General features: G+C 44.4%; 1 protein-coding gene across 2 annotated transcripts in view; it reads left to right on the forward strand.

The window, feature by feature from the left end:
- Positions 1–14449, forward strand: part of UBALD2 (UBA like domain containing 2) — a 30520-nt gene extending 16071 nt beyond the window's left edge. For both annotated transcript variants that reach the window (XM_033139400.1, XM_033139398.1), the window contains one exon: positions 12524–14449. In XM_033139400.1, the coding sequence (XP_032995291.1) occupies positions 12524–12844 (321 nt within the window). In that variant the 3' untranslated portion in view covers positions 12845–14449. The remainder of the gene's footprint in view (positions 1–12523) is intronic.
- The last annotated feature ends 242 nt before the right edge of the window (positions 14450–14691 follow it).

Below are 14691 nucleotides of genomic sequence, written 5' to 3' on the forward strand. Positions count from 1 at the left end.
GTGCACATTGTCAATGCTATATAAATGACCAGCTGAAATCAGAGCCTTTTCGTAGCATTCTGTGTAAGCATGTGCGTTATCGTAGCGCTTGTAGCATTGGCCACAGCCAACGTGTAATGAAAGGCCTAGACTTCCTCCTAGAAGCCGCCACCCCCCCACACACTGAGCATTGTTTTAATACATCTGGGTCACACAGTGTTCATTTGTAGTTCCAAGTTCTTTACACATGTACGCGCGCACACACACACGCATGCTTCTGCATGCTCAGGTGAACAGCAAGGTGTTATGTGAGATGATATACATGGTGTCTTAAGTTCTTTGCACTGTACTGGCCATGTGGCCATACATGCTCTAGTCAATGCTTGCATGAACCCTCATTCATAATATGTAAAAAGTTAAAGGTACCCCTGACCGTTAGGTCCAGTCACAGACAACTCTGGGGAAATCTGCACTATTTCTGCTACAATTGGTGTGCTGTAAGTGGAGCTATTTCAGGGTTTATTTCAGAACTATTGAAACCAGACTTGATGTCACTTTCCTTCTCCCAAGATCAGCCCAAAGTCTTTGGTCAGGTGGTGAGCGTATGAAGGAACAAAAATGTGTTAGAATGCAAGTAGCCTAAACACTTCAGAAGACTTAAAAAATATATGGTCAGTTTTACCTGTGATCTTTGCTGTTGCTGCTTTCAAATGGATGTTAATGTAGTTTATTTTGTCTCTACTGTTGTTTTATTTTTCTATTTGACTATGTGCTAGTGTAATGCGATTTTTACATTGTTGTGAACTGCCCTGAATGCTGCATGAGCAGCAACAGGGTAGGATAGACATTTTTATATTAAGGAAAAAATGGAAACTAAAAAAAATAAAATGATTGTCTTACACACACACACACACCCATCCAACCTTCCTCCTTTTTCTTTGTTGACACCAACAAAAGCTCAATTTCTAGGCTAGTATAAGGCAAATATGGACAAATGCTCCCTTTCCCAAATAAATGGTATAGCAGGCTTTGATTGTTAACAGTGCAGTGGAGTTGCAGTTACTTACTCTCCTTCAGGGCGACTCACAAATCACATAGAAAATAGTAGCGCCTTGTGATGTCTGAGGGGCTGAAGCAGCTTCAGAGGCTCAGGGATTGTGGCCAGAGGCCATTAGAATGATAAAAGGAAAGTGGTTTAGGCTACGAGGAATAATTGAATTTAATATGTAGGAGTGCTGTTGAGATGTGTTGAGCAACATTGGATTTTATTTTTTTTAACACAGCTTTGTATATTCTGAGATTCCACAAAGCAAAAGGCTAGAACTTGGTGCTTGACAGAGCACTGAGCACCCCATGGACCTACACAAAATCTTAAGGGGGGGGTGAGGGCAAAAGTAAGAGGCTTTGTGATCCTGCTTAGCTAGTTGTACCTTCCCATGACTGGCAAAAGCAAAGTAAATTGTTCAGCACAGTAAACCTAGCTTGAAACTGGCATGTTTGTATAGGATCATCTCAAGACAAAATGGCATTGATAATACCTTCTGAGAATTGCAGTTGTCCCAGGCAACTGGCTGTTGGATATGCTCTAACTTTGGCCTTGTGTTTAGTGGCAATGTCTTGCACTGCAAAGCAGATCTCTGATTCAAAGACTGCTGATACACCTTACATTTAAAGCACTGTTACAGCTTTGGCTTCCCCCAAAGAATCCTGGGAACCGTCATTTAAGGGGAGCTGAGAGTTAGGTGACCTCTGCTACAATTCCCAGAGTGCTTAAACAACCAATCCTTCTTCCCAGGGAACTCTGGGAAATGTAGCTCTGTGATGGGAATAGGGCTCTCTTCTCAGCACCCTTAAACTACAGCTCCAATGATGCTTTGGGGGAAGCTATGGCTGTTGACGTGGTATAGTGGTGCTTTAAATGTATGCTGTGGATGTGGCCTGTGATACATACATACATACATACATACATATATGAATGTAGCTTGTCAGTGAAAACACCGCTGTGCCTGTGTGTTTTCTCAGCATGGAAAGTTCACATTTCTCCTACACAGCAGACAAATTTGCCTCTCGGGTACACTTGAGTAGTTGCTAGAATGTTTGAAAGGTAATGCATGTCTTTAAAGGTGCTTGATGGACTTGTGTCACAAAGGGATGGTTTGCCCCCACGTGTTTATAGACATGAATCTTCAAACATTACAGGAGTTCACCAGGAGGCACAAAGTAGACAAGTGACAAACTCACAGTCATGTGCCCAGCGCATGACTCAGCTCTTTCCAATGACTTCCTTCTCGCAGCAGTCCAGCTGTGGCTGTTGGTGGGTTTCCGTTTAGCAACACTGTTGATTTGGCTGTCACTGTATTGCTTACAGCAAACCATTTTGCTTTATCCTGGGAGTGGGCACCTTGTTTAACTGACGCCTCCTTCACCCCTAAATAGACCATGACCCAGACTGCTTACTTTGCCAATGGATGTGTTCAATGATGCCGTTTGGGGTCAGTTCGCGCCACTGCTTTGCCTTTGCCTTTAATAAAAGAGATTGTGACAACTTAACTGTTTAAATTATATTAACTTTGCACAGCTTGCTGCAGGCACAAATGGTGCTGCTTTCCCACACACACAGCAGCTGATAGCGTGATTCTGACTTGCAGTGAATCAGTTGGAATTAATGCTCCTGTTGTGGCACATGTGAATGCCTTCTCTGTTTTAAAAACATACTCGCACAACCACCCCACACTAAACTGTGGCCATATGAAATGTGGAGCTTCCAGTGAAAGGCTAATGATAGAGGGACAGGATGAGATCTTTGTGGTAGCCGAGATAGTATAGTTTTCTATAAATCAGCATACAAAGCTCAGAAATGTCTATTCCCCTCCTTATTAGGCTGCATTGAGCGTTAAGGTTGAATTGCTTGGGGTTGCAAAAGAGTGTTCGCCCCACGTGGCGAGCTGGGCTTGTTTTATGCCAGGAAGGTCAAGGTTACCTTCTGTGCTTCCGCTTGCCAATCCTTAGTTTGCAGAGCTTCTGTTAGGATTTTGTTGTTGTTGAGTTTTTGTTTTTTGTTTTAATTGGACAGGCAGGAAGGTTGAGTCATGTATAAGGGAGCATTATGCAATGGTTTCCTCTCTGCTGAACCCTGTTTATAATTATATAGGTCCTGCTTTCTGCCTGTTCTGGGCTTGCTCCTGCCAGGCTGTGCTGCTTGATGGTGAGAGAAAGAGGTTGCTGTAGCTAGGATAGGTAACACCGTCCCTCTGCTGCATCCAATAACAAATGCAACAAGAGGGAGAGTGGATTTTCTGGCCAGTATGTTTGGGTGTTACTGTTCCGTTGAGTTACCTTCATTTACAAAGGGGTGTCTAGGCTGTGTGGTCCAGTAGTATTTCTATACCTTATGCTTTGAGGAGTAATGGCCTGTTGCTCCTTTAAAACTGGGGCATTGGTAAAGGAACCTTTCCCTGCTGCTGTTTCTCCTCCTCCCCACTCCTTTCTTTGGGCTGCTGCACACTTTTTCCCAGGCAGCTGTTTCATAACACACACCCATTTTTCTGTTAGTCATGTTCTCCTCTTCCTTTCTGAAGTTAGGCAGGCGTTTTTTCCTTTCTTTTTTTTGTACACACTGAACACTGTGATCTAATTCTTCCTTCTGTGGGCTGGCCCTCACCATTTTTAAGTTTCCCCCCACCTTCAGCTGCAAATTGGGTGTTGACAGCAGGCATTTGGGGTGACGACTGGCGGGGGGTGGGGGGGAGACCTGACAGGAGGGTTGTGTGTGTGCATGTGTTTTAAGATGCTAAAATTAGAATGATTACACAAAATTGTGAGGACTTACCAGGAAGTGAGGAGAAGCTGGTGATGGAGAGGCTTTTCTGCTGTACTCTTTTGTGTTGGACCTCTCCAGAGGTTTCTAGGATGTCGCAAGCTGCTAGCTAAATTAGTCTGTAGATGAGAAGGAAAAGCAGCCTGGCTCTTGCTGATAGGGATACATCTATATTGCAAAGTCAAACCTGTTCCTTGGTTTTTTTCACCCCGGTTGCAAAATCCACCCTTTTAACACCGAGTTACTATAATGGAGGTTATATTCTTCCCTAGCTCCACCCACGTCGTCTTCCTCAAGTTTGCTTGCCACAGGCAATTTGCCATTTTATAAAGTAGAACTGAGAGTGAGGTGTAAAAAGACCTTTGTGCTTGGGCCTGTCCACATTTTTCATAGCCCACGTAGCTTTGATTTGTTGCATGGATGGAACAATCTCTTCACTGCTGCAAATCATTCAAAAAAGTAAAGGGAAGTTACAATCTCTGGCCACTTGCTTCTTCTGAAGATGCGTATGTGTTTTTTAGATTTCATTTCTCTGCACAGTACTTGAATTTTGCAGGTTTCACAGTGTCCCGAGTTGTTTCTATGGCCAGCAGGCCTCTCCTGGCTTTTGAGTCTTTGGATTGAATCCAAAAAAAAAAATATTTGTTTGTGTGGAACAACTTGCTCAAGCACAATGGAACTTCTCCTTCTTGGGTACACCACCCCAAATCTGCTCTGGGGGAATCACCTGAGCTGATTTGGCAGGGTGTTCACAGATGTTCCATTATGGCCTTCGAAGAAATTGTTCCCCACGCACACTGATTTAGCTAGATGCAGCACTTCTGTATATGCTCATCTTTGAACTATATTGGCTGTTTCTCCTAGAGACCAGGAACTACCTTTGTTTGTGAATGGCTGTTCTGTGTTTGCTCTGGATTGCAAATTAACCCTGAACTTTCCATTTGTGTGCCTTTTAAAAGAAAAACCTATATAAAAATTACCCATCATTCACTATCAGCAAAGCATATTACTTGACATGACTGTGTATTTTATTGTTCCAGTCCAAAACACAGGGAAGGGCTTTAGCTTCAACGCAGAGTGTGTGGTTTGCATGTAAAAGGTCTCAGGTCCAATCCCTATCATCTCAAGATGGGTTGGAAGACTCTTGTCTGCAACCCTAGAGAGCCACTGTCGACATTGTAGACTAGTGCTCTAGATGTTTCTGGCCTACAACTCCCATAATCCTTCACCAAGCAGCTTGGGAGTTGTAGTTCAGCAATATCTAGGACAGTGTTTCTCAAGCTTGGGTCTCCATCTGTTGTTGGACTACAGCTCCCATCATCCCTAGTGAGCAAGACCAGTGGTCAGTGATAATGGGAGCTGTAGTCCAACAGCAGCTGGGGACTCAAGTTTGAGAAACACTGGTCTAGGAACTGAGCCACTTGGACCAATAGATTGACAGTGCCAGGCAGCTCCCTATTACTCCTAATCTTAAAAACTACTTATACATTGAGTTAAAGGGGGAAAACACACACCCCCTCTCTCCACATATGTAGTCCCCCCCCCCCGACCTTGCTATAAGAGGTGTTGTCAATTTTAAGTTATTTTTCACACCTATTTTTCTCCTCTTGAAATACTGTATCCATTGGATTTTAGGTTGGTATTGGATTTCACCAAGTTGTGTTATGTGACCCTAGCATGGATGTCCTTGCAGGTGTGTGTGTGTGGGGAGGGGGAATTGGAGGTCTCTTGTAACCCGAGCAGAGTTCTTGGGTGAGATAGCAAGAAGCCCCCTCCTTGCTAGTTTTGTAACTTCTCTTGTTTGTTGTGGTAACGCTGCTGATCACTGTGAGGCTGCTAACATGGGGCCCTGCCTTTTAGAGAGGGCAGCCATGTTCACCAAGTCTGAATAGACTAAAACTGATGTGGGGTTTCTTTCTTTCTCTCTCTCTCTCTCTCCCCCCACCCCTTTGGTCTATTCTGGGATTGTTTAATCTGGCACGCGCTACTTGGAGGGAAATGTTCATTTCTCCTCAGGACAATGGTGTTCACTGGCAGTGTTTTTGCCATATATGTTGTGGACTACAGTTCTTTTGATTCAGCTTGTTTGTGACACAGGAAACTTGACCTCTAGTAAACATGACCCCCAGAACACACCTTCCAATAAAGCAAGGCTCTGGTAGTTTTTGTGTGTGTGTGTTTTTTTTACAGTGACTTATTGGACTCACATGACACCTATTCTGTTGGCGTTGGAGAAACAAAGCAAAGCAACATGCCACAACAATGCGTTGTGCCAAAAATGTTCTGGATCTCCTCAGAATTAATGCAGATATGGGTTGTTGTTTTTTAATTAAAGAAAGAGTTAAAAATGAACAAGTGAGGAGACTGCAGGATTAAAGGGGCTGGGGAACCTCCACTCCCAGGCGAGGGCCACATTCTGAGGGCCACATTCCCTCAGAAGTAGTTTGCTCAGGGCCAGAGGCCAAAAGTGGGTGGGGTCTAGCTAGTATTTCGCACAGGCTTCAAGGTTGGACAAAACTTTACCTTCAGGCTTGATTTTGACATTGCATTGTTAGACCATTTTGACTCTAATCGGGTGGGCTTTCTCCCCTCAGAATTCAGAATATTTTAAAGGATTGAAATGGCGGAAGGAAACAGGCCTCAAAAGGATGAAGTAGGTGTGGGGAGCAGGTAGGGGCAAGGAAGGCCCCTTGACTGCAGCAAGCCCCAGCTGTTTGAACCTTTAGCACATGAAGCTTGCAGATGTTTTTCTTCTACTTATGAGGACTAGAAGCTTGCTTTTTAAAAACACGCACAATATAACAAAACAACCCTATAGGCTAGTGTTTATATGGTGTGAGGCATCTTCACAACATTGCCTAAGGTGGGCATGGATGATGTCTGTAAGACAACTGCATCTTGGCTTTATGTATTTGACCTCATTGCCTGAGGTGAGATATTCTGGCTAACTTTTTGATGCATTAAGTACATAAACCCACTTTCCCTGCCCTAGATTATATTATACTTACTATAACCATTGCCTAAGAAAATTGCAGCATGTGACACTTTGGCCAGGACTTCCCATTACTCCACCTGGCCAGACGAGGACATAGGTGGAAAATACCCAAACCAAGCTCCCCTTTTCTGGGCTCAGCACCCCAAGCCCCACACATAAGGGTAACATCAAAGCAAGCCAATTCACGTATATCAAAGCTCATTGCTACAACTACCAATTAGTTGTGGGGTTAATCTTGACTACCAAGATGGCGTTAGCAAAGCTTCCGGAACAAGCTCACCGTTGGTTCAACACAGGTGGGAGAGAGGGAAAACCAGAGTTGAAAATGGGTGGCAGGCTAGAATCGTAAATAGGAGCTGCTCCACACTTCAAAACTTTGTGGCAGGTTTAACTTAGCAACTTTTGAATAATGATCCGTTTTTCTCATTTGAGAGTAATTCTAGAGTAAGGCCATCAAAGAAAAAGCTGTGCTTGATGTTACGTAGGCTGCAAAATAGAAAAAAACTATTTGTGTTTATCTGTTTATGGCATATTTCTAGTGTGGTTCTAATCTTCCAGTCCAGGAGTTGGATGAAGACTGGTAGCTGTGTAGTTTTCTATGGTGCTCTTTTTTTTTTTTGGTTGTGTATGTGTGAACCTACTTTTTGAGCAAGTGGTTTATAAATTTTCTAAATAAAGAAGCAAAATATGTCAGGGTAACGAGAGCTGGTGTGGCACAGTGGTTTGTCTGTTGGACTGCGACCAGGGACATGCAGGTTCAAATCCTCACTTGGCCATTGAGCTCACTGGTGACCTTTGGCCAGTCATCATCTCTCTGTCTAACCTACCTCACAGGGTTGTTGTGAAAATAAAGGGTGGGGTGCAACAACGTATGCTGCCCATTGAGCACTTTGGTTACACCTGTAGTAAAGAATTACCATTGCTTCTGATGTTTTAAATATACAAGATGCAATTGAGCACCATAAATCAGTGGGTTTTATTTCCGACAACTTTTTGTGCCTAAGTTGCCTCTGCTAAGGGCTGCTTGGCTTGAGTTTCCTACAGAGAGATCACTTCATTGTAGGTAAAATAGTAAGTAGGCTGTTGTGTGTCTTCTCTTGTCACGTTTCCAAACAGTGGGAATCTTAATCCTCATCACTTGGATGCAAGGCAAAATAGGCACATGTCTGATGACGTTCATGGGTTTTTCCCTACATGCAAGCAGTTGTGTAAAAAAGTAAATTTGAATAAATTATGTAGGTTGTGACACTCTTACTTGGCAGCCAAATCCCATTGTTTCAACTAGTTCCACGTAATGTATTTGGCATCAGGGTGTTAGGGCTGGCTGACATCTTGATTGATTGGGAAATACTGTCAGCCCGGCTTATTAACATACATGATTTGGGCACCTCACTGTGCACATAGGTGATGCAAGGCATACGTTAATATAGGCAATCTTCCAGGCTCCTTTTTGTGAGGGGGAGGTTTGGGAGATCAACTGTGGCACACAAGGGAGAGGAACATGAACATACCTGCAACCTATGCCCCACTGGATATACATGGTTACTAGATGTCTAGCAAACCTTTTAAACTTCTCTTATTTTAGAGTGCGCTAGCTAAATTGCTGCTGTTCTCACTCAACCCTTCAGATGCACCTTTACGCAGTTGACTGCACAAAAGGAAAGTCTCGTTTTTATCAACCTGGTGTCTGAGCTAGCCACGGTACCTTTTTTTTTTTAAGCCTAGACAAATTGGTTAGCTTTTGGTGTTTTATCTTCATTCTTCTTTCTTCCTTCCTTTTTTAAAAAGAGCACCTTGAGATAGATACAAAACAAGAGTCTTAGAAGTAGGGAAATGGAAGGCAGGAGAGTCTGTGTACACATAATAAAAAGGAGCTCAGTCGTCAAAACAAACATGCCAGTAGGTTGAGCGGAAGGGTGGCGTGTTCGAATTCCACCCCAAGGGAAAGTTGTATGCAAACGTGGAGAGTACTTCAGGGCTTTACATTACATGTAGGTGTGTAGGAGGGAGTCGAGGGACGGAGTGCTTGGTGCTTGAGGTAGCTGCACCTCTTTTTAAACGACTTTGAATGTAGCTTTTAGAGGGACCCGACAAAAAGGAGTACACTTATTTGCAGGGCGGGGCCCAGACTGTGCTAGAATGAATTTTTCTCCAAGCAATTTGAAACTACCCAATTAGGATTACCTGAAGAATGAGGAAAACCTCCCCCCCCCAAAAAAAAAATCCCTCTCTTAAAGCTGTCCAGGATCAAGTACCTACAGTAATATCTGAGATGGGGGCATTTTGGATGAAACTTCCTGATGCATGGGAAGCAGGGACGGGAAATACTCATCACGTGCTCTCATTTGGAAATGTCTCGGCCAGAAAAAAAGCATAGAACCCTCGGCTTCTGTTTTCCAGCATTAACACAGATGGGAACTTGCGGTTCCATAACATGGGGTTATTGTATAGTCTACCTGTTAATGTGCTCAACTCTTTCATTTGCAAATACAAATTTTGCAGTGTGTGTATATTTATTGTAGGGTAATTAGCTGGGGAATGGTCAGGTGTTAATGCAAATTAGATCTGATTTACCTACATATAACATTTGGAAAGACAGGAATGTCCCTACTCTTTATATTGAGGTGACGAAATTGCAACTCTAGTTTTTCCCTCCCTCTCCCCCCCCCCCGCAATTTTTTCTGCCCACCCCTCAAAGTCACTATTGATTTTGGCTCTGGCAAAATTAAAAGAAAGTAGAGACAGTGCTGGGACACAGATCCCAGCTCCCCAATTGGAATGCAAATCACCCCTTCCCCAGTCATCTGATCAAGCCTTTGACATGCAGAGAGATGATGATGATAACCCCTTTCCCCCAGCTGATCTATATAGATCAGCTTGGGAGGGAAGGCTGCACATGATTGTCTGTTTTATGGGCATGTGTGGCACATGTGGGGAAGATGCTCAGTGGCAGACCATCTGCTTTGCTTGTGAAAGGTTCGGCTCCTGGCACCTCCAGGTGGTCTGTGAGAGACTGCCAGTCTGAAACCCTGGAGAGCTGTTGCCTGTCAGTACAGACAGCACTGAGGTAGATGGTATAAGCACCTTTCTGTGTCCCTGTGTGAACTGGCCATGCTCACCACTGTCATGCAGCTCCCAGAAGGTTGGCCAAGGGTGAAGACGACCCTCTGACCAGAAAAAGGTTAGCCACCCCTGCTTTATATGCCGAGCCATTTGTGAGGAAAAGGTCAGTTAAAGTGTAACTAGTTTCTTTTGTATGTGCGTTTTCTTTTTCTTGGGTGCCTTTTTGTGGATGGGCTTCCCAAATGCAGTCCCTTTCCCCCATTTAAGTGGAGTGCCAGACAAGGCCAGCATGGATTGTTGGAGCACTCCAGCACGTCATAAGTAGAATTTGACTGCAGGGTGGACCCATAGGAAGTTGAACGGCTGCAGAAGATTGAAGCCGTGTTTGATCTGGTAAAAGAGGTCATCTTGCAGATGAGGGAACCACTTCAGAGAGCATTTGGGAGCACGTCAATTTACATGGTGATGGAGCCAGACAAAAGGTATAGACAACAGTGCTTGGAGCAATTAATATGCATTGTTTCATCATAGATGGCACGTTCTGCAAATTGGCCTGTATTGGTGCAGCTAATTTCTGCTGGGTTCTCAACTCTCAAGCTGTCATGCTTCCTTCTCAGGCTTTAGGAGGGAGAAGATGTTTAATAAGGAAGTGTGCTTATTGTGCGGGGGTGGTTTGTGAGATGCTGCTGAGATAAAGGGGGAGCCCTGAGTCTAAGAGTTCCCCAGAAGATTGAGGTTGGCACTTGATTAACGATGCAAGTCATACACCACATGTCAAGACTCCGAAAGAGGTTGTCCTGCACAGTGGAAAATGCAGTTGTCTGGGATGAGGCAACATTGCTAATTGGCAATGGAGCCTCCTGTGAACCAAAAAGGTTCCCCGTTCTGAAATGTGCTGGGATTATGCAAAACACACTCAGTTCTGTTTGTTCACCTGTTTCATTTTGACAGTATAACATAGAAAGCCTTTTGTACATTTTGGGATCGTGCAATCCATCTCTGTCTTTGTGTAAGCAAAATTAAACATAACTTTGCAAACTACATGACAAACAGGCATCCGTTACACATCCTGCCTTTCTTTGGTCAGTGTGTACCAGTGTCTGGAAGCTTTTAGATTTTGCATCCATTTCTCTGAATTGCAGGACCAGCTATTTTCCTGGCGTGTAGATCATACATCCTGGATCATACATGGTCTGGGCCTTTAAACTCTCCTGCTTCGGTTTTATATTATCACCAAAGACCAAAAAGGGGGTTATGTGTGTTTTCCAACTACTAGCCCACAGATTGGTGCCAGCCCAAAGTCTGCTTCCTGCAGGTTTGTGAAAGGGGAAATCACTTTGTTTCCTACTATTATTGTGTGGGAAGATTTTAATACCTTGATCAACAACTAGATATTGTTGTGGAAGATTTTGGAGTGAACATTTTTAGGCCACACACAAACAGATCTCTCTGCCCCCACCCCCAGTGCTGGGTCTACTTGGAGTTTTCTTTGTGCCATTTTTGTCAAAATCAGAGTTATCTTTGGAGGGGAGGGCAGAAAAAGTTGCTTGGGAGCTGGATAAACATGGAGGATGGTGTGTAGACCAGTGTTCTTCAACTTTGGGTCCCCAGTTGTTGGAGCTACAACTTCCATCACTCCAAGCCAGCTTATCCAGTGGTGAGGGAAGATGGGTAGTTGAACAACATCTGAAGAGCACTGGTGTAGACCTTAGTTAGTTGTAAACCAGTGTTGCATCCTCCCTCCCCCCCAACATCACTTTACCCTTTTCTCTCTTTCCTCCCCCTGCCTAAAGCTGGGCATCCTCTGGAGTCAGATTTTGCCAGAATCTTGACAACAGTTCCTGCCATTGGCTTCCTTCAGCAACATTTTGTAACTACTGTCAGCAAAAGGTTGCCCACTTCTGGGTAGGAGGAGCTCACCAAGCAGCAATCTGCCCCTTCTGCCCCATCCTCCTTCAATAATTTTGATGGACTGAAAGAGGAAGCTTGCCGGCAGGTTTGGGTGTAGGGTCAATGTAGCATTGAGTGGGACCCAGGCCAGTCTACAGGTTGAATAGTCAAGGTCATCGAATCTGTTTAACCAGATGTAAACCCTTTCTTAAAAATCAGTTGGTTTTATTTATACATTTTGTTGTATTCTATTTCATTCTTCCATGAGCTCAAAATAGTTTACACCAAGCTCCTATTGATCCGCTGCACATCCAGTTGATTAATCCATGTGGAAAATGGAGTTCCCCTTCCTCTCAGACCTTCCACTTGGTGCATTCAGTCAGGCTGGTGAAAATGCCGATCCAGCCACCGGTTTTAGCTGTGAATATGGGACCCTGCTCTGCCAATATTTAGCAGAGCGGGGTAGTTAATTTCTAAGGAGGGAGCTCAAGGGTGTGGCCACATGCATTGGAAACGACCTAAACTCTTTTATCTCTTTCCCCAGACTACATTGTGCTGCTTAGTTGGGGGAAGGAGAAGATGCCATGTGCTCTTGTTGGGGCTGGTTCCTTGTGTTGCACGTGGAAGCTGGATATCCATTTATTTATTTATTTATTTATTTATTTATTTATTTATTTAATAAAAAGTAGACTTGGGAAGTCATTAGGTGAATCCTTGCACAGACCAGGTGAAGGGAGCTGCAATTATAACCCTGTTTCTCTCTTTTCTCTGCCCCCCAGATGTGTACACCCAGCAATACTCCAGCCACGCCTCCCAACTTCCCAGACGCCCTTGCCATGTTTTCCAAGCTGCGGACTTCAGAGAACCTTCAGAGCAGCAACAGTCCTATCACATCCATGGCTTGCTCTCCTCCGGGTAGCTTCAGCCCTTACTGGGCTTCTTCGCCTCCAAACCACCAACCTGCCTGGATCCCTCCTTCGTCGCCCACCAGTCACAACCTCCACCACCACCTCCACCACCAGCAGCCCATGTGGCCTCCTGTGTCTCAGCAAGGGCCCCCCCAGCAGAAAGCCATGGCGGCAATGGATGGCCAGAGATAAGACTTAATGTTTTTGGAATGGGGGGGAAGAAGTTGATAGGGTGGCGGGGGCAGTAAAGAGGGTGTGGCAAATCCAAGGGGGCACAGGGAAATGGGGTGGGGGTATTTTCCCCCCCTGAAGATCGCACTGGAATATTTTATAGTGTTTTTTTTAAAAAAGAAAAAACTGATGAGATGTCGTCATCAGCCCAAACCCCGATGGTCCTTTCCCCCGCACCCACCTTCCTTCTCTTCCCTTATCCACTCTTCAGGAGAGTTAATAACTGATCTTTTTCTCTTTTTTAAAAGAAAAAAAAATTATATAACTATAATATATAAATATATAAATATATCTAATGTATATACATCACGAATGAAAGCAACGGAATTGCAAAGATCCAGGTAGCATTCTGCGAAAGCTGCCTGGAAAAAAGAAGGGTGGCTGTGTTGGGGTCGGGGAGGGGGGTCGAGGTGTCTCCCTGTGTGCGCACGCGTATGTATGTGATTGGGGGTGGCCAGGAGAGCTCAGAAAGTTGACTCTCCTTTCCATCCTTTCCCAATTTTGTTGCCCTCCTTTTGATTTTTCCTTTGGCTCCTGGTTGTCGGGAGTTGCCTGTAGCAGCTGAGACGGTTGAGGGGCCTTGAGGGAGAAACCCTCCTTGCTTGAAGGGAAAGCACAGGCCTCAGATTCTGTGGCTGTCTGTGTGCCCGTGCGGTTCAGAGAGCCTCCTAGGCTGGGTGGGGTGTCACCTGCTAAAGGAATTGAGCTTCCACCCCCTGCCCCATGTTGTGACTGAGCGTGAGGGGTTGGGGAGGTCATTTTCCACTGTGGGCTCCGCTCCACAGGGCTCTCCTGTAGGTCACAGAAGGAGCCTGAAAAGAAAAGAAAAAAATGGAATAGTGCAAAATGTCACGTTATCGGGGCTGTAATCTTTGAGACCATGTTGAGTCCTACTCAAGATTTTGTACATTCAAGGAGGCAAATCTTGCCATTTTTTTGAGAGGTGCCGAGACATGTACAGTCTGGCAAAATCAGCCAGCTCTTTTTGACTATACATGGGCTGGCAAATTTATGGGCGAGAATGGGGTTTCGTGGGCTTGTGTCCGTGCTGTCATTTGGGTTTAAAACCTTTCTCCAACTTTGGCCTTTTGAAACCCTTTTTTTCTTCAACGGCTGCAGCAGGTGTGCTCCAAGTAGCGGAAACTAGAAATGGGTTGGGGTTTTTGTTTTTTAGTACCTTACTACAGACTCTTTCTTGCTCTCCCACCCCAACCCCCGTCCCCTTCTTGCTTTTTTTGGGAATGGTTTCCCCCTTCAGCTCTCAAGCTGTTTCCCTTTTTAAAAGGACAAAGTTTAAGCATTTGGGAGGATAAGCTGGAAGGGAAGTTGCTGAAGTTTTCAAAGGTATAAAAACACAAACGTCAACCTCCCCAGAAGATGGATTATTCAAAGGAGGACTCAAGAGAGTTCTCCCTGACATCCTGCGGCAAGGGAGAATGCTGAGGCTCTTCTTTTTTTTTTTTTTTTTTTTTTTTTTGGTTTTTTTTTAGGTTTTAAAATCAGAATCTTGCTTAAACAGGTTGAAGGTTTTATATTAATTTAAAAATAAAAAAATCACTTTTTTAACCAGAGTGGCACTTGTCTCTTTGTCTCCCCACCCCAACCCTGTTGCCTTATACTTCTTCTTTAATTCAAAGAAATCTGCTGGATATGAATGATAGACGTTAGAACTGAACGGAAACCAAAAACCAGTGCTTCCTCTTTACATACGCGACATTGCAAAGGCACACAGCTTGCTCTCCTCTTCCTCCTCCTCCCCTCCTTTATCTAGAAACCTACTCTGCTCTTCCCCGCTGACCCTGTTGCAC

The sequence above is a fragment of the Lacerta agilis genome, chromosome 2 (genome assembly GCF_009819535.1).
Source record: "Lacerta agilis isolate rLacAgi1 chromosome 2, rLacAgi1.pri, whole genome shotgun sequence".
NCBI lineage: Eukaryota > Metazoa > Chordata > Lepidosauria > Squamata > Lacertidae > Lacerta > Lacerta agilis.